Below are 25,615 nucleotides of genomic sequence, written 5' to 3'. Positions count from 1 at the left end.
TAGTGATCCCTTGTGGGACGGGAGCTCAAAGCTCAGCCCCGGCTGCTTTTACCTTTATTTTCCACTTTAAAATCAGACGGGAGGAGGTTGTCCTGCCGGTTGCCCAGCACGAAGGCCAGGAAGGAGAGGATGAGAGCGTCGAGGATGCCGATGATGCAGAGGATGTACGCCCAGCGCACGGTGCAGGCGCCCAGCGTGTACTTGTCCGTCTTGTCCCCGCACATGCGCTTCACCTCGCTCGAGTCCCAGCCGTCGGGGTAGATCAGGCAGCCGATCATCAGCCCGGTAGCTGCGGAGAGAGGGAGATGTTCCAGCAGCCATGAGCTCATACTGCTCATGGAGGAGCACGGCACGGCTGCGTCCAGCCACCAGCACGACGCTACAAAGAGAGAAAATGCTCTGGACCAGCTGACTAGGCTTAACGGTTGCCCATGCCCTGCAGTTGCCCATCACAGATGGGCTCAGCTCCGTTCACGCTGCTGCAGCCGGGGAGGAGCAGGATACGGCTCAACACGCTGCTCCCTGTCAAGGACACGCTGCGGCAGCATCTCCCATCGCCGCGTTGCCGAGGCAACACCTCTCCTGCCTCCGCACACATCCCTGGCCCTGTCTCTCTAAAGAAATATTTTCTCCCAACAAAACTGGGATGGATTTAGTCTGCGCGAGGTGGAGATCCTTGGTTTCGCCCCGTGCGTAGCTGGATTTCAGCTTATGCTTTGCCAAGGCAGCGGCTTTGCCGGCAGATTAATTCTGCTTGTTCAGCTGCCGTGGTTCCAGCCCGGCCTGGAGCCACCGGCTCCTCCTGCGGCCGCTCTCATCGCCCGACCCCGGCACACGCGACCTCGACGGCGGCTCCAGCCCGGCCGCGGGGCCCTCGGCACGTCCCCTGTGCGGCTTTGCCACGGGACTTGCACCAAACCCAGCGCGAGCTGCCGAAGGGCCGTCTTCTGCCAAGTGGCTCATGTCCGAAAAGCTCAGAAGTGGTTTTTTTTCCCCACATGCTCAGAGAAATTGTATTTGCTGGATGAAAGTGACCAAGTTGGATAGGGAGAAGAGTTGAGCTCGTCTGCAAGGCTTTGGGATGTGATTAACATAGACTCTTTGCATCCTTTGCTGTTATCCTGGTGCAGAGCATGGGAGTAACTGGTCCTTTATACCTTTTTGTGCAGGTGGGAGGACCTCCAGACCTGCCAGAAACAACCTCATGGTGGGAGCTCTGGATGAGCAGCTGTTTGTCCCTACCCTTCGTGGACATCCGCAGCCTCTTGCAGCAGTGAGATGCTCCCTGCCCTATACTGGTGCCTTTTCTCTGTTACTGGATGCTCAGTAAACCAAAAAACACTTCTAGGGTGGTTGCCTCATCCTTTGCTGATGTTTTTTTTCCCTTGGTTTGGGGACAGGAGAGTGGCAGGGCCAGCGGGCAGCTTCCTCAGTCTGCAGAGAGCATTTCTCTTCATTGAGCAGCAGCTGGTTTCTCCTATATTTAATTACTCTTGCCTGTAGCTACCGGAGAGGAGAGGCATGGAGAGATGGGGGAAGCTGGAAAGAAATCACTTCTCCTGTGAAAACGCACACTGGTGCGGAGCAAAGACCAGAAAATGGATCCGTGTGTCACCTGTCCCCTTTTTAAAAATAACTTCCAGAAATGCAGCAGCACCTGCCTTGCTCGGTGACGGCTCGAAAGCCCCCGAGAGCCTGTCTGGTGCAGAGACACTGGGATGTTGGGGACAATTTGGGCTCATCCACATGGCTGCAGCTTCCTGGGCCGGCTTTCTCTCCCCCATCCAGCACAAAAGTGTACGTAAAAGCCCCAAATATGACAGCAAAGCTTTTCCCTGCTCCAGCTCCCTGGGAGGCTGAGCTGCCCCAAGCCTCTTATCTAAATCTTTGCTTGAGCTCGTTTCTTTAGCCGGGAACTGGAGCAACCCCGATCCCACAGCCGTCCTCCCACAAGGATTCAGCTGGGGTGTCCGGGGATGGCGGGGGCTCCTGCCGGTCCCAGTATGAATGATTCAGGAGCAGCAAAGGGCTGGCTTGGGTTTCAGCTGAGGTTTCGAATGCCAGAGCTGGGTTACCGGGCGTCTCGGGTGTCTTGCTGCATTGGGGGAGGGATGGCAAAGGCTGGAGATCCGTAGGGATGAGTGGAGGGATATAAGGATGAGCGGAAAAGCAGGAAAACGTGGGTGATGATATCAAATCCTATAATCAGTCCCCTCCTCCTGTTCCACCTCCCCCATATGTCTTCCCCTGAGCTCAGGGAGTTACTGGTTGCTGCAGGAGGTATCGCAGGCACCAGATAACCCAGGAAACGTCATCACCGTTTCCCTCACTAATTCCTGCAGCATCCCTAACAGACCGGGGAGCATTCAGTGCTCTTGGACTGATGCTCTGAAGCCACAACCCCACTGCACCACGGGGCAGAGCAGGAGCGACGGCGTTGGGCGATGGCCAAGGGAAAACCCCCCCCAGGTAAGCAGGGACGGGCCGTGGCGGGGCCGTTGGTGCCATGTGGTTTTGCAGCAGCGCGTGGCAGGGGAGCATCGCCCACGTGCAGCGAGTCTGACGGGTCTCAGCTGCTCTGACAGGCTTTACTTTCTGCAAATTCCCCACTGGTATCCAGTAAGGGGGAGCAAATGGAGCATGGAGGTTATGCTGGTGTCCCTTTTCTGGCCAGCCCCCACCCCCAGCAGAGTCAAGGTGGGGGCAGAGAGGGAAAAGCAGCTCCGGCCCCCCCAGTCATCACCTCGGCCCCGCTCACCTGCTGCCAGCTGCATCCAGGCACAGACTTTATAGACGGTGGCCGCGTTGCAGAAGAAGAAGAGGCTGAAGCAGAGGATGGAGCCGATGATGAGGAAGGTGGAGATGCCTACGAAGAACATGGCGGTTTTGAAGGCACTGGAGGGGATGGTGCCGAAGTCGAGGGGGCTGCCCTTGCAGATGAGCTCGCCGGTGAGCGCGTTGCCGATGCAGTAGGAGAAGAGGCCGAAGTAACCGGCCTGCGGCGTGTCGATGCTGTCGCCGATCCAGTAGGGCTGGATGAAGGTCACCACCATCAGGATGGAGAAGCAGAGGGTGAAGAGGGCCCAGAGCACGCCCATGGCCCGCGCGTTCCTCACGTAGTTGGTGTGGTAGATCCGCGCCGCCTCCTGCGCGGGCAGCAGCTTGGGCATGGCGGGGGCACCGGCGCTGGCACCGGCACCGGCACCGCTCCCCGGGGCGCCCGGCGCTGCCCCGCCCCGGCCGAGAGCGGCGGCGGCGGCGGGCGCTGCGGCTGGACCGCCCCGGGGGACGGCGGCGCGACTCCCCCCGCGCCCCCCGCGCCTCCAGCGAGACGGGGAGAACCCGGGAGGAGCCGGCGCGACCCCCCCGCCCCGAGCCGCGGGAGCGTTCGGGAGGAGCCGGGCGGCGCGGCTCGGGATGCGCCCCCGGGATGAGCCCCGTGTCCGCTGGGATGGACCCTGTGGCCCCCGAATACGCCCCCGGAGTGAGCCCCGTGCGCCCGGGACGCACCCCCGGGATATCCCCCTGGGATGCGCCCAGTGTCCCCCGGGATGTGCCCGGTGTCCCCCAGGATAAATCCCTGGGATGCACCCTGTGCCCCCCAGGATATGCCCTCAGGGTGAGCCCCGTGCACATGGGATGGGCCCCATGCCCCCAGGATGCGCCCTGTACCCGAAGGATGCACCCCTGGGATGTGCCCCTAGGCTGGGCTCTGTATCCCTGGGGTGCTCCCCCGGGATACACCCTGTGCCTCCATCGTGTGTCCTTGGATGTGCCCGGTGCCTGTAGGATGAGAGTGATGTCCCCCACGTGCACCCCAGGATACACCCTGGGATGCATCCTGCACCCTGCTGTGCTCCCTGGCACACGCTTTGTGCACTGCTGTGTGCCCCAGGATGAGCCGTGCACCCCCAGGGTGTGTGTCAGGATGTGTACGTGCCCCAGGATGTGTCTTGCCCCACAACATGCGCCCCACAACGTGCCAGGGGCTGGGCTGTGCTCCCCAGGATCCACCTGGGCTGTGCTGTGTGTCCTGGGATGTGTCCCAAATTCTGTGCCCCCTCAGCTGCTCCCCTTGCCCTCCCAGCTGCTGTCACCAGGGGCTTTTTCCACTGGAGGGGAGTGCATGGGGTGCTGCATCATTGGGGCGTGGGGCTGCGGGTGCCCCTGGACCCTCCTGTCAGCTCCAGGGCTGGCTGGGGATGCAGGCGGGAGGGGACCGTCCCCACAGCCCCACTGCAGAAAGGGAAAGGGCTGCTGCCAGGACACCCCGAGTTGCCAGCCAGTGTCCTGCTGCCAGAGGAGTATGGGCAGCCCTGGAGCCTGCCCGGACAGGCTGCGGGCACTTATGGCCACCTTGGGACCTTTCCCCAGAAGCCACATCTGTCTTGCATCCCGAGAGGCCACAGAGGCTCAGCTCCTGCTGTGGAGTCCAGATGCCACGTGCCAGCGTGCCAGCCACCCCGCAGCCAGTGCCAGCCTCAGCGTCACCCCCACGGCTGCCGAAGGCCAGGGCTGCCCGGGTGTTAATCATTGCCAAGAGCAGCCCGGGCAACGTGGGCGCGAAAAGCTGTGCCGTTCCCAGGGCTGTTTCGTTTTCGTCAGCCGCGTCCCCCAAGCACTGGAACCCCGAGAGGAAACATCTGGTGTGGTGACAGCCCGTGGGATGGGGGCACCAGTGGGCTCTGGAGCACCGAGCAAGGCTGGTGGGATGCCCGCAAGGGGGTGGGCCTGCAGGGGGGTGGGCCTGCTCCTGCCACACTTTGGGCTCTCTCGAGCGGGTTTCTTGTGGTCATAACGTCCAAGCAGTGGAGGATCTGGGGATGGATGCAGCCACGGTGAAGGAGAGGAGGGAGGACTGGAATTTCTCCCCAGGGAAGAGCAGGAGGGCTCTTAATTTACTTTGGCTTGGGCCAAAGGAGCTGCCAAAGAGCAGGTTGGCGTCACCAGTGCAGGACGGGGTGAGACACCCCCATCGTGGCACCACCTGGCAGCGCGGGCATCGACGTTTTCCTGCCCTGGTCAGGGCGTTGTGGTGCTGCCCCAATGCCACGAGTTGGGGTGTGATAGGAGCAGCTGCATCAGCTGATGGAGACGCCGGCTATAAAGCGCCCGCCGGCTTCGTGGCGAAGGCACGAGCGAGCCCACCATGGCCAACGTGGTGCTCCCCTGCCTGCTCCTGGCTCTGCTGCTCCTGGCCCCAGCCCTGCCCGCGCCCCACGAGCGAGGGCTCATCTTCAACTTGGTAAGAGGAGCACTAACCCCATCCTTGCTGCAGCCGGGGGTACCCCCTGAGTGCTGCAATGGGGCATGGGGCACAGCGGGGGGTTGGAGAGGTCCGTGGTGGCTTTGGCAGCTACGTGGGGGAGCCCCGGCGTGACAGCTGCAGCTGCTTAGAGAAAAACTTATTGTGACTGGGGAAACTGAGGCAGGTGGGGATGGTGTGCTGGGTTTCCTGGGGTTGTGAGTCATCTCGCAGCCTGGGAAAGCAGCTGTAAAAAGGGACAGGGAAGCCTGACAGTGGATGGGACCGAAGCTCTCAGCTGCCTGTGCCAGGTAAGATGCCCTCCCTGGGGGGCTCGCAGGGAACGCGGAGTGGGGGGACGCTTTCCCTGTGATGTATGAGCCCAGCAGAAAACAGCACTTCAGCGGGTGGTATTTCGGGCCAGATCGAGGAAATCCTGCAGGGTGGGAGGCTCGGGCGTGCTGGCAGCAGTGCCGAGCCCCAGCGGAAAGGCAGAGCTGGTGTCCGACACCCACCCAAACCCCCCCAGACCCACGGTCAGGGGGGATTAAGGGGGACGGGGGACAGAGAGGGACCTGGTGCTCATGCCCTGTGCGGTGCAGGACACCGGGGAGCTGTGCCTGCAGAGCGTCCAGTGCAAGAGCGGCTGCTGCCAGCACAGCAGCAGCCTGAGCCTGGCCCGATGCTTGCCGAAGGCGGCCGAGACCCAGGAGTGCTCCCCGACGGTACGTGCACCCCCTGCTCCTGGGGAGGGGGACGGGGACGGGGATGGGGACACGTCCCCCACGCTGCACCATGCCTTGGTTCCCCGCAGAGCCTCTATGGAGTCTACTACAAGTGTCCCTGCGAGAGCGGTTTGACCTGCGACGCTGATAAGACCCTCGTGGGCTCCATCACCAACACCAACTTCGGCATCTGCAAGGACCCCGGGGACACCAGTGAGTCACGGTGAAGGAAGAGACCCCCCCAATGCCCCCCGTGCTGCCCCTGCCACCCTGCCTTTCCCCCTCCCCACGGATGCCCGGACCTGCCCGTGCTGCTCTGGGTGCAGGGCGGGGGGTTTGAGTAAAGAGCATCTTCTGCCACGCTGCGAGCCGGCGTTTTCACTCGGTGTGGGGCCAGAAGGTCCCAGAAAAAGCCACGAGGACTCGATGGCATTACCTATATGGGCACGCACATCATATGCAATCGTGTAATAACCCGGGCTGGGCCAGCCGTGGGGGGAGCTCTGCTCGGGGGGAGTGTTAGCAAAGGGGGTGCAGGGCAGGGGTGCAGCACTCGGTGCCTGACTCGGTTTATTTGCTGCGGTGGCTCTTCTGGTCACCGGAGAAGAGGGTCTTGAAGGTGGTGCTGAAGCTGTGGGTGCTCAGTGGTCGTGGCCGCCTCCGCCGTGCCAGGAGCTGCACGTGCTCGGGGTGGGAAGCTGTGGCCAGGAGGTGGTCAGCCGGGTGAGAGCCCTCCCTGAAAAGGACCTCGTACGTGCCATGGGGGCCCCTCGTGCAGCACCGCCAGCACCTCGTAGAGCAGCTTCTCCAGCTGCGAGATGCACAGGGGCTTCGGGAATTCGGGACAGAGCTGGGGAGACGTGGTGCCAGGAGCAGCCTGAGCTGGCAGCGAGGCAGCAAATCCCCTTAACTCTGTCCCCGATGGAGCTGTGCCCTGGGCAGAGTGGGCTGCAGGGGAGGGTGGATGATGCCCAGCTCGGAGCCAGCGGTTTGGGCATGGGGAGGGAGTGCAGATGTGCTGCGAGAGGGTGAGGAAGAGGAGGCACCCGGCTGGCAGAGCTGGGGGGGCAGCAGGAGGTGAGGGGGTCACTGGAGGGGGGGTTCTTGGCTTCTCCAGTGCCGTCTTCATCCCATGTCGTTTCTGTCCCTGGGGGCAGAATGGGCACCAGGCACCCACAGCGCCGCTCCCCATCGCCCCGGGGGGCTGGGCACCCCATGGCGGCTCTGCGCTGGGTGAGGGGGCTGTGGGGGGCCGGGGGCCGCTGAGGATGTCCTCCAGGAAACTTTCCTTCCAGGATAAGGGTGACCAGCAGCTTGAGGATCTGCACCTGCAGAAACACCGGGGATGCAGGTGGGAGGGTGGCACGGCTGGGGGGTCCCCATTGAGGGGGGGACATGGGGGGCAGCGTGGGGACAAGGCAGAGGATTCTCCAGAGACCTGCAGGTCCCTGCAAGCCTGGCTCAGCGGAGCTGCCAGAGGGGGAAACGCTGACCTGGATCTTTGTTTTGAACTCGTGGTGGGTGGTGAAAGCCTGGAGGGTCTCCGTGGTCCTGGCAGGAGTGCCACCAGGTCCATGTCCTTATGGGTGCAGGATGAGGCTTGGAGAAAGATGGGAATGGGAACAGAGATGGGGACCAGGACAGGGATGGGGATGGGGATGGCAGCCCCTCTTCTGTGGCAGACGGGCACCCGCAGGCACAGCGAGGGGACAGGGGCCATGGGGCAGGGGATAAGGGACACGGGTCTCTCCTTGGCCTCGTCATCTGCGTGGGGTCCTCAGCCCCCCCTTGCCGTTCCCCGCCAGCGAGGAGCACCCTGGAGAGGCTGCCATCACCCAGGGCACATACTGGGGACACTGGGACCAGCCTCACCCAGCGCTCGGTATCCTCACCATGGGCAGGATGCGGCCAGCACCGGGGCCCTGGCCGTGCCGGGACCAGCAGAGGGCAGCCGCACCGCACCCACAGCCTGGGACCCCCCCCCCAGCCCTGGGGACCCCCCCAGCCCTGGGGACCCCAGCCCCAGCCCCAGGGGCAGCTCAACCTCGGGGGGGAGGGGGCATGAAATGCACCCAGCCCCACAGCCCAGACACCCCTTGGGAGCTGCTTTGGGGGTCACTCCCTTCCTAAAAAGGGGTGATACTGGGAGCGGGGGGAATATGGGGGGGGGGGGCAACACATGGTGTATATGATGTCCTGGTATATATGATGAGGATTTTGGAGTGTCCCCATATTTTGGGGTGTCCTTATGTTGGCAGGAGGAAGATGGGTGCACTGGAGGGGTGAGAATGGGGTGGCTGAGGTGGGGTGGGGGAACACATGAATGGGCCCCCCCCTAATTTCAGCCCTATTTTTATTGGCTTTATTTTGGCAGCTCTCGGCTGGTAAATATTGGCTTAAACCGAAAAACCAGACGCCTGACTCACGGCGTCTTAACAAACACAGGAAGGGGCCCCGGAGCCTGTGGGGTGCTGCCAGCCCCGGGGGGGCCCCCCAATCAGGGTGGGGGCACCCTAAGCTGGGAGGTGGGGGGGGGGGTTATGAACATCCTTGTCCCCGGCAGAAGGGGGGGTAGGGGGGTGGGGGATGCAACCCAGGGGGGGTGTTGCACCCCCCACCCCCATAACCTCCCCACCCCCCCGCCGAGGACTTTCACGCAGGGGGGGACACCCCTCAATCAATTTCGCACCCCCATCCCTGCCTGCTCACCCATGGGGTGCTCCCCCTATCTTTACACCTTGGGGGGGGGTTGTGTGTGGAAGGTTTTCCTGCCCCCCCCCCGACGCTGTCCTCCCCCCTCCCCGGTTCCCCCCCACCCCCCTCCGGTCTGTTTTACCAGGAGGGTACAGGATGTTCTCGCAGAGCCGCTGCGCTCCCTCTCCCCAACCTCCCTCCTCCCTCTCTCTTCCCCCCCCCCCGCCCCCCCCCCTTTCCGCCAGCCCTCGGCCTTCACCTCTTCTCCTCTGCGCTGCTTTAACCCTTTTTTTTGCAAACCGGCGCCTTTTTCTCTTATTCTTCCTAATTTCTGCTGTATTTCTGCAAGGACGCGCTTGAACCTCCTGTTGTTGCCCATCCTGGGGTGTCCTTGCACCCCCAATTCACTGTGCTCCCCCCCCACTCTGTACCAGCACGAGCTGTGGGTGCAGGGTGGGGGTCTCCACTGGGGTGCCCACCCAATGCCCATCCTCGCAGACACCCCCAGCAAGGACACCCCCCCTCAAACAAGAAGCACCCTCCCAACTCTGCCAAAGCCCCCCCAAAAAAGGGGGTCCAGGGGTGGGGGAGTTGATCCTGCAGCTTTTGCTCTGTGGGCAAGGGGGCTGCCAGCCCTTGGGGGGTAAATGCTTTTTGGGGGGGCCTGAGCTGTCCCCGGCCCCACGGAGGAGCCTGGGCAGTCAGCAGCCCAGTAACACCCAGCTTGGGGCAGTGATTTGGGGGGGGGGAGACCCCAAGCACAGCCTGATCCCCCCTCCCCAGTTTGCCGCAGACTGGTGCCATGCAGGGGCCTGATCCTGCGGCAGGGTCAGGGGCGTCTCGTGGGGTTTGGGTTGGAGGGTGCTGGGGATGCCAGCGCTTTGTGGGAGGCTCATGCTGCAGGAACGTGCCCAAGGGGCTGCCCAGCGGTGTCTGGGGGGGCACGGAGGCATTTGGGGGTGTCCCAGAGGTTTTTAGGGGTGCCCAGAGGGATCTGGGGCTGGCCGCTTGCTTTTGGGGCTGGGTTTTATTTTTCTCCCCCCTGGATGACATTTTTCCCCCCGGTTTTGGTCAGGGCATCGCAAGGCGGTGGCTGGTGTAGCCTGGGGGGCGGTGGCCACTCTCGGGGTGTCCCTTGGCCACGGTGGCTTTTGGCTGGTGGTGGTGGCTGCGGGCACAGGGCAGGAGCCGCGGGGATGAAGCATGTCCCTGCGGGATGTGGGACACCCCAGCCAGCACTGGGGGCTCGGGGTCCCCCAGCGGGATGCCCCAGTCTGTCCCAGTGCTGACATGGGACACCTCAACCTGACCCCGCAGCAGTGAAGCCCCCAAGGCAGGTCTGAGTCGTAGGGCACAACAGGGTGCAGACCCCCCACCCACGCACCCAACTGCAGCCCTCAGGGATGCGGGGGCCCGATCCTGCACCTCCCTGGTGGCTTTTCCTAAACTCGGGCCAGGTTTGCACCAGCCCGGGGAGGTGGGTCAGGGCTGGAGCTGGCGAGAAGCCGCCCTCCGACATCTCGCTGGAGGCAGCACAACCTTTCTAGCAACAACAACAAAAAATGAAATTCATGAAAAGCTCTGGTTTGCCTCTTCTTGCCAAAACCAATTGTTGGAAGATTTTTCCCGGCCTCTCCGGCTTCGCCTTCACATGTGACGGAGGGAACAATGTCAGATGCTCTCCTGTTTTTCCGCTCGGATTTTTTTTTTCCCTGAGGCTGGGAGAGGGGAAAGACCTGGCAGGAGGGCAGGGACCAGCTCAGCACTGGGGACCCCAAAACCTGGTGCGGGGGTCCCCATCCTCCCTCCATCCTTGTGGTTGCCTTTGGGACTGGGAGCGTGGCCAGGAGCGGGGGTCCCTTGAGGATGCTCCCCCAGCCCAGAGCAGCTAAGGGCTGAGAACTGCCCAGCTCAGGGCAGTAGAGGAGGTTGCAAGTGGGACACGGGGACGCAGAGGTGGCCATGGGGGGGACATCCAGGCCCCCCATACACCTCCATGAACCCCTCCTGGTGCTTTCCAGCGGGGCGCAAGTGGAAAATGCTGGTGAGCTGGGCTGGGGGAGTGGGCCAGCACAGGGGGTGGGGGGAAATACAGGGGGGGAAATGCAGGGGGGTCTTGGGGGGTGTTGTGGGGGATGATGGTGGAGATGCTGGGGACACACTATAGGGGATGCTGGGGGAGGGATACTCAGGAGATTATGGTGGCGATACTGGGGGGGGAAGTTGGGGGGGGTGCTGGGGGTGGGTGCTGGAGGGGTGCTGGGAGTGGCTGCTGGGGGGGATGCTGGAAGGCGGTGATACTGGTGGCCACCCCATCCCCACCATCCAGCTCGGGGGTACGGGGCGGGGGGAGGGGGGGGGGCAGCTGCTTGGCGGGTCTCGCCCGCAGCAGGCAGGGGGTTTCCTGCCTGCGTGCCCGGAGGCAGCGGCCCCCCCCCGGCGCCCCCCATGCCGGGCAGGGCCGCGGCCGCCGGCCGGCCCAGCGGAGCGCTGTCTCTGGCAGCGGCGCGCACCCGCCGCCCCGGCTGCTGAGTCAGGCTGTTCCCGGCGCTCCCGCGGCCGGTACATCGCGTCCCCACGCCGGGCGCCTGGCACCGTGCCCGCCCGCCCGCCCGGTGCGGCTCCGGGCAGGGGCAGGGCTCGGCTCCCGGGGCCGGGGCCGGTACCGGGACGGCCCCTCCGGGCTCCGTGGATGCCGCTGGTGGGGCTGGCGATGCTGCGGCCGGGAGCAAAGCCCCGGGAGCTGAGGGGTGGGGGTTGCTGGGTTTTTGGTTTGGGTTTTTTTGCTTTTTTTTTTTTTGGGGGGGGGGGTGGGGGAGGCGGAACTGCAACCGTAACACTGGCCTGAGTCACGCTTGTGCGTGTCCCTGCCGGGTGCAGTGATGTCCCTTGCCCGGTGTCCCCCCCCACCCCGGGGCTCCCCAGGCACCCAACAGTCACCCAGGGAGGGGGGATCTCCTCAGGATGTTTTTGGGGTACTGATCCCTGCGGCAGGAGCATCCCCGCCACACGGCACAGCCTCACGGCTGAGCATCCCTGGGGGTACAGCACCCTCCGCTCCCCCCACCCCAGCACCCCCAGGGTGGCGGGGCTGGCGGGGAGCCCTGGCTGCCCCCGGCCACCCGCCCCGGCAGAGGCTGGTACAGTTCGTTACGTCCAGACCGGAATGTACTTTGTGTTAGAAGTGGCCCCAGGCCAGGACGGCAAAGCCGGACTTTATTTATCCTCCCCGCTCCGGCCCCGCTGCATCCTGCCCTCACTTGTCCGGGGTTGGATCTCCAATGGGGCTGGGGGAGCCCTGGACCTTGCCCATGCTCCCCTGCTCATCTCCAGCCGGGTTTTTCCACCTTTTTCCCAAGTGAGGAAATAATCCAGGAAAATATTTGTGTCCCTTCAGCAGGCAAAAGCCGTCCCCGTGCCTGGGAAAATGTGCCATGGGGGAGATGGGGACTCAGGGACGGATCCAGCCCCCAGCAAAGCCTCTGGCTGGAGGTGCCCCCCCAATTCCTGCTTGCATGAGGGTTCTTGCAACGGGTGCCGATGTTGGGATCACAACCCAGAAATTTATGGATTGGAAATAGATGGGGAAAGGGCCAACCCTGGACACACTGGAGGGGATCGGGCAGGATCAGGCCTGTGATGGAGCAGGGGCTGTTCCAGGGGTCCCCCCATGTGCTGGGGATGCGTTGGCCCCTTTACTGGTAAAAATTAATTGCAGGAGCCATGAGCCAGAGCAAAGCGAGGGGGGTCACAGCCAGAGAAGGGATCACCCCAGGCTGGATCCGGCCGCTTGCCACTGGCCAGGCCCAACGAGGGCACCCGGTGTCCCTCCCGCCGCCTGTCCGGTAGGAAGATTTGGGGGAAATTCATGCAGAAAGCAGTGTGCTGGCTGCTTTGCACCCCCTGCATCAAAAACCCCCACACCAAGCGGGTGGTCTTGCCCCACTGCCCCCCCTGTGCATCCCGCCTCCGTGTCCCCACCGTCTGTCCCTGCCGCCGGCGCAGCTGCACCTACGGCGGGCGTCGAGGACACGGTGTCCTGGTGTACTCCTGTACTCTGCTGCCTGTTGTGCAACACCCGCCTGTGCCTCCCGTAAACACCCGGCTCCCCGCCACCGCGCTCCCGCCACGCTGCACCCCCCCGCCCCGGGTGACAAACCGGCCCCTCGGAGGGGTGCCCGTGCCGCGGGGTGCAGTGGGGGGAAGCCACAGCATCATCAGGCTGCAAAAAGCTGCTTTGCTCCCCAAAATGGGCAGTGAGTGGGTATCTGGGGAGCGGGGGGAAGGATGGATTCGGTCCTTCCGGGAGGGGGGGAGGACCGTGCTGCAGGTCATCTGCCCCAGGGCCATCGATTTACGCCCGGGGCCATCGATTTGTACCGTCATACGCAGAAGGAAACGAGGAGAAACCCATTTCCTCCGCTCTCCAACGCACTCGAGAGATTCACTGATGCAGCTTTCAGACGCGAAGCCGGGGCGGAGGGACGCCTCTCCTCCCGGCGCTCTCAAGGCAGATTAACGCCGGTTATTTTTAGCAGAAGACAAGGATGAATAAAAATATCCTCTGTTTTATTTTAATTTCTTTTCTTTTTTATTTTTTTTCTCTTTTTCAGGAATTGCTGCTGTCACATCACACAAGGTGCTCAGGGGCCGGCTCAGGGAGGGATATCGCTGGCAGAGGGGGGGTCTCCAGACTTTGCTCCTCGATTCTGGTGGGGGGCAAGGCTTTCCCCTGGACCCCACGTCCTTTCGGGGCTGGGTGACGGCCGCGCAGTGGGTGCAGGGCTGGGACAGGACATGTGCAGCCAGCTGGATGGTGAGGGGGAACAAGCAGTGCCCCTGGCAGCCGCCCTGAAGCCGGCCGGGATTATTTATGGAGCAGATTTCCTCCAGGTTGTGTTACAGGGATGGGGGGAACGGGGCGGACCCTGGCACTGGGGCGGGGGGGTTCAGGCATCCCACCACCCAAGAAAGCGGAGTGAGTCAGGGAGTCCAGCACTGATATCGTGGTGATTTGGAAGGTGTCTTTTAAAAAAACCCCACTCTGGTACTTTCTTCCTATCCTATTTTGCTTTTCTTTTTCTCTGCCAGCAAACAAATTTAGTGGTTTTATGGTGCAAAAGCAAAGCAGGCTGGACCCCCCCCCCCGCTGCTGTCAGCCCCATGGGATTTTTCAGGGCTTGGGTGTTATCTAAGCTGGGGGGTTTGCCCATACTGGAAACCCACAATATTTGTTTGGCAAATGGAAATATAAAGCTGTCGGAGGCTGGGCGGGAAATGTTTAAAACCAAAATGCAAGATTTAGCTGGGTTATTTTAGAGAGGGAGAAATGAAATGTGAAAATAAATCTTTTATTTTTTTCTAAAATGGGCTTTAATTTTAAGTCTGGATTTCCGATGAGTGCCATCGGTGTCTAAATTACTGCTGGGAAAATCAACTTCAGCAGCAAAGAGCAGACCTGTGAGCAGGTATCCGTCAGGGCAGCGCTGCCTTAAGCCCGGCCCTGGGGAGTTTGTGGGATCAACACGTAGGAATTGGGGTGCAGGTTGGGAGCTGCGGGCACCAGCTCCAACACAAGCCTGGTAAAAACAAACACGATATAAAAACACCGGGAGATGCTGTGTTTTAAATCTGCCCCGTGATCCACCCCTCCTACCTTTCTTTTTTTTATGCTTTCAACTTTTCTTTTTTAACTCGAATCCCGGTTTCCAGGCTGGATTTGATGCCCCAGTGAGGTCCCCCAGCCCCTTTTCGGCTCAGACGCTGCAATTAGCTGAACATGCACGAGCAGGGATGGGATGTTTAATTGCAAACACACTTTTATTTCTAATCTCGGGGGTATTTTTGAAGCAGCTCTTAACAAAAATCTTATCTCCTCCATCCTGAATGGGAACATTTCTGTGTCCCAGCAGCCGGCGTGTCCTCCAAACCCGCGCCTCCCCGTCGCCAGCTGTGGGAGACCGTTATCTGCTTTCTTGTGGGATTATTTCCCTTAATAAACCTCGAGAAGGTTACATGGGGTTGGGGTACTCGCGGGGTGTTGCATGGGGCTGGGGCATCTCCGGGACATTGCGTGGTTGGTCTTTCTGGGGCTGGGATGCCCTTGAAGGGGGCTGCACAACGCTGTTTCCCCCCCAGGGGAACTGCTCAGGGCTGGGGGAACCCTGGGGCACTGCCTGGGGCCGAGGTGTCCTTGGAGCACTGCGTGGGGCCGACACCCCCCCCGGCGCATTGTACTGGGCTGAGCACCCCCCCAAAAGGCATTGCACGGGGCAGGGAACCCACCGGGGCACTGCACGGGACTGGGGACCCCCCCGGGGCATTGCACGGGGTTGGGGACCCCCCAAGGGTATTGCACGGAGCTGGGGACCCCCCCGGGGCATTGCACCGGGCCAGTAACCCCCCTCCTGCGGGACGCTGCACAGGGCTGGTGCCCCCCCCGGAGCATTACATGGCATCAGGCCCCCCCCGGGGGCACTGCACGGGGCCGCACCCCCCCGGGGGCACTGTCCGGGGCCGGGGACCCCCCGGGAGCACTGCCGGGGGCCGGGGACCCCCCGGGAACACTGCACGGGGCCGCCCCCCGGCCCCACTTCCCGCCCGGCTTCGCCGCCGCTGCCCCCGGCAAGTGCGCGAGGCGGGCGGGGCGAGCCGGCCCGCCAGGGGGGCGGGGAGAACGCTCTGATTTGCATACTCCCGCCACTCGAGCCAATGAGAAGGCGCAGCGGGAGCCGTCGCCGAGACGGGCAGGCGGAGGGACCAATGGGACGCGGGCGGGGGGGCGTGGCGTGGCGGCCGGGGAGAATGGGCCGGCGCGGGCGAGCGGGGCCACTCGGAGCCGGGCGGCGGCGGCGGAGCGTGGGGCGGCGGCAGGTGGGGCCGTGCGTGGGGCCGGGGGTGATGGGGGACCCTCCGTGGGGCCGGGGGGAGCCCTGCGTGGGGCTGGGGGCGTCCGCGTGGGTGCGGCGTGGGGCTGGGGGGAGGCTCGGGGGTGCCCTGCGTGGGGCTGCGGGGGGGCTGCGTGGGGCTGGAGAAATACCGTAGGTCCGTGTGGGGATATAGCGGGGGGCAGTGTGGGGTTGGAGGGAGGCGTGCGTGGGGCTGGGCGGGGGGCACTGGGGTCCTGCGTGGGGCTGGGGAGTCGCGTGGGGAAGGGGATGGTGCCCCCAGCTGCTACTGCGGTGTGGGGGTCCCCACCCCAGTGCAGGGGATGTGCGGGGGGAGTTAGTACAGAAGGTGCCCGAGCGTTGCTGGGAGCACTGGGATGGGGACGAGGTGGCATCGGCGGGATGGGGTCGCACCAGGCGGGGGTCCGTGTCCCGCCGTTTGTGCCAGCGGGCCGGTGCTCCAGGGAGGGGATTTTCCTTTTCCCACTTTCCCGAGGCCCCTGGGCTCGGCTGTCGGGTTCCTTTAATGCCACCTCCCCAAAGTCCCCTATAGGGCGTATGCACAGACGTATAGTTCCATTGGCAGGAGGTGTAAGTGATTGCACAAGGTAACCGTGACTGTTTTTTTGAAGCTCCTGCTGTTTTTCCCGCCTCTCTGGGCACAAAATCTCTTGCAAAGCTGCTGCAAGTTCGGGTGAACTTGCTTTTACCAGGAAAGAGAATTTTGCTCGAGGAGCTATAAGAGCTCGCAGGGGTTACGTCCATCGGCGGTGGTTTCCAGCCGAGGCTCCGATGTTGCAGGCACGTTTCTGTCCTCGCTGTGCCGTCGTGCCACTGTCAGTGAAAAAAAACCTCGAAAAATGAAGGAAAAAAAACCTACCAGGACCTGATGCTTCAGGGTTTTAAAAGTAGAGTTTAAATGGTGTCTCTCTGTAAGGAGTTGTTAAACTGTCGAGGTGGATTTGGGACATCATTGGGGCATCAAATCCAGCCAGGAAACTGGGATTAGAAGTTAAAAAAGGAAAGTTGAAAGCACAAATTGCTCCTTCCTTTAAAACGTGGGGAAACTGCATCCCTACTCCATCCCTCCTGTCCCCTTCCCTGCCCTGCGAAGGGCTGGGAGGGGGAAGAAAATAATTCAATCTGTCTGACAGGGTCTATATTTGGCTTTTATGGGATGTGGTGGGTTTGGGTCAGCAGCGATGTTGCGACTCGGAGATGCTCGGGTTTTATTTCCCACCTGGTACCCCAGAGATGGGACGAAACCGCGAGGAGGGGGACAGAAATACCACTGAAACAGAGGGAGTGACGGCTGCCGCCAGCAAGGGGTTGACCAGGGGTGTGAGGCTGGGCAGGATTAACTTTCCAGTGGTGCTGAGGGAGTTTTGTAGCCCAAAAGTGGGATGCTGGGGTCCCTCGGTGGGGATGCTGGGGTCCCTCGGTGGGATGTTGGGGTCCCTTGGTGGGATGCTGGTCCTCAACCCCATGACGTGATGGGTGATGCCAGAGGAAGGTGAGCGTGTGATGGAGCTGGGCGCTCACGGGACCGGGTGGTGATGGGGTGCTGGTGGAGGAAGGGGCAGCTGGGGACGTCCTGGGGGGATTTTGGGGTGATGAAGCAGGTGAGGCTCATGCTGGAGAAGACACGTGATGATGTGAGGGAAAAAAAGCAAATTTCTGGGGAACTGGGGGAGAAGTTATCGCTTCTGCCAAAACTTGCTGGGAGGGACGACAGCATGTGGCCTCTCTGGTGGTTTTGGGTTTGGAGGAGGGAGCGGGACTGGTGCTGGAGGGGGCTCGGGGAGGAAGGCTGGTACAATGTGGGCTGCTTGCATTTACCATCCTACCTGGAGCAGAGGTGTCTGCTAGGATCACAGCTTGTGGAATTATTTTTTCTTCTTTTTAAAAAAAATAAAAGCAAATAATCATACCTTCCCAAGGCTGTGTTTGCCCAGCACACGCTCGAATTATCTTGAGATCCTTTCCCAGTGCTGTTAGAGCATCTCCCTGCTGGGACGAGCCAGAAAATAAGGACAATTCCTGAGTAAAAACCAAACTACATCTTTTGAGAACATCACTGCTGTGTAATTAGGCACGTTTTAATTGCCAGCTTGCAGAAGAAAGTTTGCTGTAAGGCTTGAGATACCCAGCACCAGGACCCCCTCGCTCTGTCTGGCCGTGGCTCTCCGAGCTGGCTCAGGACGGAGAGTATTTTATGAAGTATTTGGAGAATAATTCATTCTATTATTTATACTTTTATACTATTTTATATTTGATTTTATATTCACTCTGTTATATATATTTATATAAAGTTTTTGCAGCCCCTTGAGGGAGCTGCGGAGCTCGCGCCGCTCTCACGCGTATCCCGGGGAAATAATAAATTACCTACCAAAGGTTGGTTTATTTTTCTGCTGTACGTTAGTGGGCGTAAGGAAGTGGCCACCAGTGCTCTTAACGTACAAGTTGTTCATGTAACTTGTTTGTCACGGAGCCAACCAGCTTTTTCCATAATCAGTAGTTGTGGTTGAAATATGAATTTCTGATTTCTGTATTGGAAAATTAGGAAAATAGTAGTAAAGTAACTGTCAGTGGTGAAGAGGGGGGATGCTGAGGGACTGCAATTAAATCCTCTTCTGCCTGTGATGTCCCCTGTTTATAAAGAGTAACATCACTCTTAGAAAATCAGCCTCGTTGAAAGTATTCCTGTTTCAAAAAGTATTTTTTGATTTACGTTAAACTTAATCACATAATTCCGTAAAATGAGCCGTAGGAGGCACCGCGTCTCCAAGAGCATCATCTCCAGGATGTGACCCCCGTCCCGGCGAGGAGCCCTGGCAGGGTGCGCGCCCCCTCCCCGTCCTCGAGCGATGCTCACGCGTGTGACACGCGTGTGCACAGCCGGGACACACGTGTTTCCGCTCCAAAGCCGCAGCTTCCCGAGCCCCCTGCACCTCTTAGCATCCCCCACGATGATCCTGGTCCTGGTCCCCCATCCATCAGTTTGGCCGCTCACGGCGTTTCTTTGTCCTCTCCAAGAAACCCGGATTTGGCGCGGGAACAGGCTGGTGTTTCCCGACACGCCGGGAGTTGCCGTTCGCCCAATATAATTTGGCATTTATGGACCATCGGGTGCACACGCAGCTATAAAAAAGGTCTCGGTGCCGGGTTATTCCTGGGTGTGCGGTGCTGCCAGCGGCAATGCCGGATGCCGAGTTGGGGATCCCCCATGGAATTTGGCAGCGGGGCTCTCGAGATGCCGCCGAGCCCTCGGGCGCGGGGAATAAGTGGTTAAATGCGGCGTTTCCGCTGCCGGCGGGTTGCTGTGGTTTAGGGTCACCTGGCTGAAGGTTGGTTGGAGAAACCCCTAAAACTGTTGCGAGCAACAAGATGCTTTTTGAAATGAAAATAAAAAAAAAAAAAGAAAAGAAATAAATCCGTGTTTAATTGTCAGATTGGTTCTGAAGAAAAGGCTAAATTAGAGCAGAATTGGCAAACAAGGCGTTTCTTGTTTATTCCCATTTTGTAGTTATTTTAGTTCCCCCAAGCTGTTTCTTAAAGTTGAATTTGCTGGGTGTTGGCATAGCTGTTCCCGGGAGGATGCTCCGAGCTGCCCCGGGAAGGGATCAAGCTTTACCAGGATGCTCTGGACAGGGAGGGGAACTTCACATTGAATAGCCAGAGGTGGAATATTTTTTTCCAGTATCCCGAAAAGCCTGGCCGGGTCTGTTCTCCCCGGTTGTTTTGACCGAGGCAGACGCCACGATGAAAAGGAACCTGCTCGTTTTCCATGGCAATAAAAAAAAAAAACCCAACAGTTAGAGGGTGCCAAGGAGTGGGTAGTGGGATGTCAAGTACTTTCTCGCTTTTTAAAGATGGTTTATATAACCTGCTTGGCTATATTATTGTATTTTTTTATATTTTTTTTTTTTCTCCTCCAGTTACATAATCCTAATTTATGAAAGCATTAGGAAATTGCATTCCCTGCTGTTACGTGAGCGTCTGTGCACAGTGGCCACCGAGCTGGTCGGGATGCTGCGCTCGGCCCCTCTGCCAGCCGCCTCCCCAGAACCTCAGGCAGGTGTGGAGCAGCTTTTATACGTTTATTATTATCATATTTTTAATTACTGTTTCTTTTTCACCACCATCCGAGGCTGTGTCAGCCCCTCCAGGAGCAGGATGGGTGCAGGCTGGTGCCTCTCCCAGCTGAATGGAGAGCAGAGGTTTGGCTGCCTGCTCCGGTGTTCCTGCTTTTTCCACTATTTTTGGGATATGGTGCTTGTGGCAGAGGCTTGTCATGATTTTTTGTGGTAGGGGCAGCTGAAATCCTTGCTGGGGACAGCTTTGGGGGCAAGTGGGATAGGAGCTGTGGAGCATCGGTGTGTAAAACCCTCGACCGCATCCTGTCCCTGGCACCTTCTCTCCTTGGAAGAGCAACAACCCGTAAATATTTATGGGTTTTGCTTTCTCAAGCAAAAAAAGTTTGCCTTTTAGATTAAAGGAGGAGGGAAAAAATATATATATATTTCTTGGTTTTTTTTTCCATTTTCACATTGAAGTGGAGGGTGTTGTGCCTCTGGGTACCTGCGCTGGGGGGGACCGTGGGCTGCTGACGGGATGCTCGCAAGAGTCGAGTCCAAAAAAGCTCCGTTGTTGCCGTTTCTTACTTAGGAGCAACCAAGGAAAAACCACCGAGCAAGCATTTCCTTGCTGGTGCCTTGCTAGATAACCAGGGGAAAGAGCCAGAGTAGTTTGAATGGGTTTGTGTTGTAAACTGGGGGGGGGGGGGTGGAAAAACGAAATCCCTTTCGGAAAATCTTTTGCGTGTGGCTGGTGCGGGTGCGCTCGCCCCGCTCCTGGGGGATGCAGACGGGCTGAACCCATCCTGCTTTCTGGTGAAATATTTATTCTGGCAGGGAGCAGCGAGCTGGCCTGCTCGCCTCTTCCTCTCGCTGCAGCTGAAACTTGAGGGCAGCCTCTTATTCAACATATTGGAAAAAAAAAAAAAAAAAAAAAAAATTAGTTACGACTTGGGGTTTTAACTAAAACCACTTCAGAAGCTTAAAAACACGAGCTAGGCAAAAGGATTAAGCAAGTGTGACAGGAGCACATACCGTCATATTTAAGCGAGCCGCATGCAGTAGTTTCCTTTTTTCCCTTCGTTATTCTCTTAATTACTTAAAAACCTCCCTTTGCTGCTCAAGCACCGGTACCCTCTGGTCCTCCAGAGGTGGATTGGGATCAAGGTGACCGCATCCCTGTCTGGGATGTCCTGTGCTGAGAGGGGATGCGATGCCATGGGGTGGGTGGCATCGGCATGCTGGGGGGTGGGATACTCGGAGGATTCTCAGGGGATGCTCAGAGGATGCTGGGGGGGTACCAGGGTCTCCATGAGCAGGAGTTAACCCTGGAGCAGCAACTGTTTGGTGGATAAAGCAGACCAGGGAGTTTGGTTCAGTCCCCAGTTAGTCCCAGTTCGTCCTGGGCGCGACGGAGGTTCGTCATGGTGCTGGGCAATTACAGCAGCTCTGTTTGCATTTTGGTTTTTTGTTTGAATAAAAGTCGCCACGAGCGGCCCGCCGGGATGTTCGCTGCTTGCACAACGCGCGCGCTGGGAAGTAAATCAATCCATGCGAGTCTTACTCAGCGAGGGATAACTTCAATTTACGGCTTCCCTATTTATTTTAAAGGAGGGGAGGGGGAAAAAAGTGGCCAGGATTTATTTAAAAAAAAAAAAAAGTTAATTTTTAATTCAAGCGGTGATGCGTGAGTGTGAGAAACGGCTCTCAGTGTCTGGGTGCATCCTTATGTGTTGGGATGGAGCTGAGGATTACGTGGAGCTGCCTTGTCGGGCTTAAGAAGGTCATATTTTCTTAGAAATCCCGATTTTAATTTATTCCCGACTCAAACGCCGTCTCCCTGGCTCTCTGCTCCGCAGGCTGCTGTTACAGACGTCTTAAAACACCCTTGTCCGGGGAAAATCCCTGCTCCGCTCTTCCCTTCTCCTGCTGCACGGAGGTGGTTCGCTCAGTAAGTTGATATTTTATTAGGGAAAAAAATAGTTTTTTGTGATCAAGGGGGAAGCGAAACCGCGGTGGGACGGTGGAGAGAGCCCAGCCGCTGCGCTAATTGGGTCGTTCTTCGTTATCTGTCGGCGGGTGTGCCGGGGCTGGAGGATGGAGCTGCATCCCTGTGCTGCTGCCCACGGGGGACTGGGATTCGGGGTGGTGGGGACCGGGATTCGGGGTGGTGGGGACTGGGATTCGAGGTGGTGGGGACTGGGATTCAGGGTGATGGGGACTGGGATTCGAGGTGGTGGGGACTGGGATTTAGAGCCCTGTGTCTCCTCCCTGTGCTTTTAGACTTGCTGGGTTTCAGCCTGACCTTTGCATTTTTAAAGCAACTCCCTCCGGTGTTGCAATCCGAAGCTTTTAGGGCCGTTGCGGTGCCGTGGAAGCGAAAGCGCTTTGTGCTAAGTGGGTCTTAAAAAACAAACCCCAGAGCAGTCAGCTCTTATTTTTCCATCCTTTTAATTTGCATCCTGACTTTCAGCAACGGTCAATAAAAAAGTTGGACAGAGTACAGCCTTTTTTTTTTTCCTTTTTTTTTGTTTTTGTTTTGTTGATGTTTTATGGAAACAGCAAGTCAAAGCATCTTCCCGTGGCCGTGGGGAGCAGAGGAGCTGTCACAGGAGGTTTTGTCCACAGCCTCATCACCCCTTTCTGACCATGGTGGAGCGTGGTCTGTGGCTTGGAACCACCATCTCAGTTCTCCTTTCTTCTTAAATCCTGTTTTGAAGTAAAGCACATGTGTGTTTTTTATTTTATTACTTTATTTAATATTTTTTTTTCTCTTCTTACCAGCTGTTTGTGCAAAATCCCCACCGTGTCTCTGAGTGGGCACCTCCCCGGACCCCCCTGGACCTTCACATCTCCAACCATCACATGGTGGCAAGGTGAGACCCCTCCAAACCCTCCCCAGCCTTTCTCTTCCCCCCCTGACTTCCCTGCATTCTCCTTTCCCCTCCCACCAGCCTCCGGGAGGGATCTGCGACATGAAGTTTCCATTTGGAGCTGGCAAATTCCTGGTATGCCGATTTCTAGGAAACGTGGCTCGGGATCGTGCACTCGGTGAAACCCTACCATGTGTGATACCTGCCTGTCCTCAGCCCGGGGTCGCACATCTGCATCCCATTCCCCACCTCTGAATTTTCTCATATTTCTCCGGGCTGGAAGATCCTAACATCCATACGGAGAGAGGATTGTAAAAAGGAATGATTTGTTTTTATGGCGTGGATTTCCGCGTGGCGTGGGCCGGTGTCGTACGGCGGGCGTCCTCCTGGAGCAGCGTTTTCACGGCAAAGATCCTCGTTGGAAAGGCATGTGCGAAGGGGAAAGGGCTTTGAGATCCTCCCGTTTCGTCCCAGTTTTCCACGAGTGTGTCTGGCGTCGCTTGCAGACAGCCCGAAAAACGCTTGGGGCTCAGAGGATGATGAAGGTGGGGAAGACACCAGCCACTGCACAGCTTAAAAAGGGGGGAAAAAAAGCTTTTTGTCAAACCTGCTAGTAAAAAACCAGACGGAGAAAGCACAGAGTGCATTTTTCTGAAGCAGCAGCTGAATTAATATCTGCTTCCGTGGGAGCGATAAAAATCGGGATCAAAGCCGCGGGCGGCTTAACTGCTCACGGGCATCGATTGTGGCTTAATTGCTCGTGGGCATCACTTGCACCTTCGTTTGCTGACGGGCATCGGTCGCAGCGATGCTTCTCTGCACCCGGAGGAGGCAAAATAATATTTGGGATGGCTCGTGGCAGCGCGCAGCAGGACGGCGTTGGAACAGTGGGTTCGCAAGGAGGAAGGATGGAGCTGCTGTCGCTTTTGGGAGATTCGAGGAGCTGGCGTCGGTTTGGCGGTGCCGAGAACGGGCGCACGTCGGTGCCGAGGGTCGGGGTGTGCCGGTGCGAGGGAAGCACAAATCCTGCACCTGTAGGAGTCTCCTGAACTCACGACCCTCCTTGTTGGCTCAGCCAGAAGCTCTTTAACGTGTTTCGTACGAATTAGTGCTGGAATAGTTGCGTTTGAAGGAGGTGGTGTGTCCAGATGTCAAAACCTCTGGATTTTGAAGCTTGTTTATTAAACTCACGGCTGCAAGGCAGCCCCGTGCCCAGCCACGAGTGCCCAGGGGGTGCCCAGGGGCACGGACCAGACCCCGCCGTTGGGCTCGAAGCTCCAGCAGAGGCATTTTTGGGGGTTTACAGGCTCCTGCAAGGGACTTTCCTTCAGAATGAGAAGAATCGAGCTGGGCAAGACTGCCCCAAACTGGGCAAAAGTGCCCCAAAACGTGCAAAAGCGCCCCGTCGTCCACGTGCACCTTTCCTGGGGCGCGCTGGGTTTCTTTAATCACCTTCCCGTCGCTTTTATCCTCTGCGTGTGGAAGTTCCTGCCGTCATTTACAGACTCCCAACGTGAAGTTTGTGGGTAACAGCAGCGGGAGAGCGGGATCTGCTCGGGGTGTCGGAAACCCCCGGAGGCTTTTGCACGGGGGCAATTCCTGAATCCCCTCCCTGTATCCGGAGCACACGTCGTCCCGCAGAGGGAAGGTTCGGGCTCCGACACCTCCAGCAGTCTTGCACGGCTCTCGGTGACAGCCCCCGGCTCCCTGGTGGTTAAATCTTGGGGTGTAGCAGATATTTGTTTGGGTTTTTTTTCCCTTACGACTCTTTGCTTCAAATTAATTGGGATTTTGGACCCCGGCCAGGCTCCTTCTGTCGCTCCAAACCGGAGATAAGTGGGAGCGGCGCGGTCTTTGCTCTAACCTAGTTGGAGCCGTGTTCGCTGGACGGAGGAGTCTCGAGCTCTTTCATAACGTGGACCACATCTTCATAGTCGGTCTTGCGGGCTCCATCCCTCCCACTGCTGCTGACGCAGAGCGTCTCCCCTCCCGCTCGCCTTGGCCAGCTTCCCTGGATGACTCCGCTAATTGCTTACGTAGGAAAAATAACGAGAAGGACGCGTAGGATGTATTTTTAGATGTCTCTTGGTGGGATTTAGCAACCGGCGAGCCAGAGCCAGCACCTCCCCATGTGTCTTCTGCATCCGAGCGGTGGCTGCTTGGTGGATCTGAGGAGGTTCTGCCCCAGGTGGTGGCACTTCTTTTGCAAGTTGCTCCCCTTTTTTTTGGGCTCCTCCTGGTCTTTAATAAATGGGTTATGGATGCTGCATCCTTGGTGCTGCACAGGGTCGTTGTTGGGAAGCCCTAAGCCAGCATGCGGTGCCGGTGGCATGCCCGTGCCGTGATGGACACCACCGCCTCCTTGCTCATCTCCAAGAGGATGGCCATGGAGGTGGCAGGGCAGTGTGGACCGCGGTGGCTTGGAGACCATCTGAGTGCCCGAATCATAGCGTCATAGGATGGTTTGGGTTGGAAGGGACCTTTTAAGGTCATGTAGTCCAACTGCCCAGCCATGAGCAGGGACATCTTCAACGAGATCAAGTTGCTCAGAACCCCATCCAACCTGACCTTGAATGTTTCCAGGGACGGGGCATCCACCACCTCTCTGGGCAGCCTGTGCCAGTGTTTCACCAGCCTCATCATAACAAATTTCTTCCGAAGTAACGGGTGGCATGTTTTCCAACGTATAAATACTCATGAGATGATGAGTCTCGTCACCAAAGTCACTTTTTTATAGTATTTTTTTCAGGTGTTCCCATCTGAAACCTCAGCAGAGCAGGGGAAAGGGAGCAGACACAAAATCTCGTTAAACATTACCCCAAAGGCTGGGATAATTGAGCATCACAGCAAGTAGTTCCCTTATTTTTCTATTTGCTTCTTCCATTGCAGGGCTCTTTGTGTCTCGGTGGTTTCCTGTGCCGGGGAGGAGGGGCCGGGCTCCAGCTCTTCCCTTTCCACCCGGGTGCGAGGAGCTCAATTCTTCTTGCAGCGCGACTTTATCTGCCCTTGGAGCTGAAAACATCCTTTCTTTGCTCTTTTCGAGTGCCCCGAATGAATGATTCCTCCCGCTGGTTAACGTCAGCTTCCACACCAAAGGCTGTGGGAAAGTTTCGCA

General features: G+C 58.8%; 2 protein-coding genes across 2 annotated transcripts; one reads left to right on the top strand and one right to left on the bottom strand.

Annotated features, from left to right (window-relative positions):
* Positions 1-32: 32 nt before the first annotated feature.
* On the bottom strand, positions 33-3,170 carry LHFPL5 (LHFPL tetraspan subfamily member 5). The gene is made up of 2 exons (XM_009980487.2): positions 2,759-3,170; positions 33-289 (listed from the first exon to the last, which is right to left on the bottom strand). Exons 1-2 carry the CDS (start codon positions 3,168-3,170, stop codon positions 33-35), a joined length of 669 nt encoding a protein of 222 aa, XP_009978789.2.
* A 1,979-nt stretch (positions 3,171-5,149) lies between these two features.
* On the top strand, positions 5,150-6,197 carry CLPS (colipase). Its single transcript, XM_086627400.1, has 3 exons — positions 5,150-5,245; positions 5,848-5,970; positions 6,060-6,197. Exons 1-3 carry the CDS (start codon positions 5,150-5,152, stop codon positions 6,195-6,197), a joined length of 357 nt encoding a protein of 118 aa, XP_086483526.1.
* The last annotated feature ends 19,418 nt before the right edge of the window (positions 6,198-25,615 follow it).

This window comes from Tauraco erythrolophus, chromosome 27 (assembly GCF_009769465.1).
Source record: "Tauraco erythrolophus isolate bTauEry1 chromosome 27, bTauEry1.pri, whole genome shotgun sequence".
In the NCBI taxonomy this organism is placed as follows: Eukaryota; Metazoa; Chordata; class Aves; order Musophagiformes; family Musophagidae; genus Tauraco; species Tauraco erythrolophus.
Note: the sequence above shows the minus strand (reverse complement) of the source record. Positions and strands in the feature narration are given on the sequence as shown.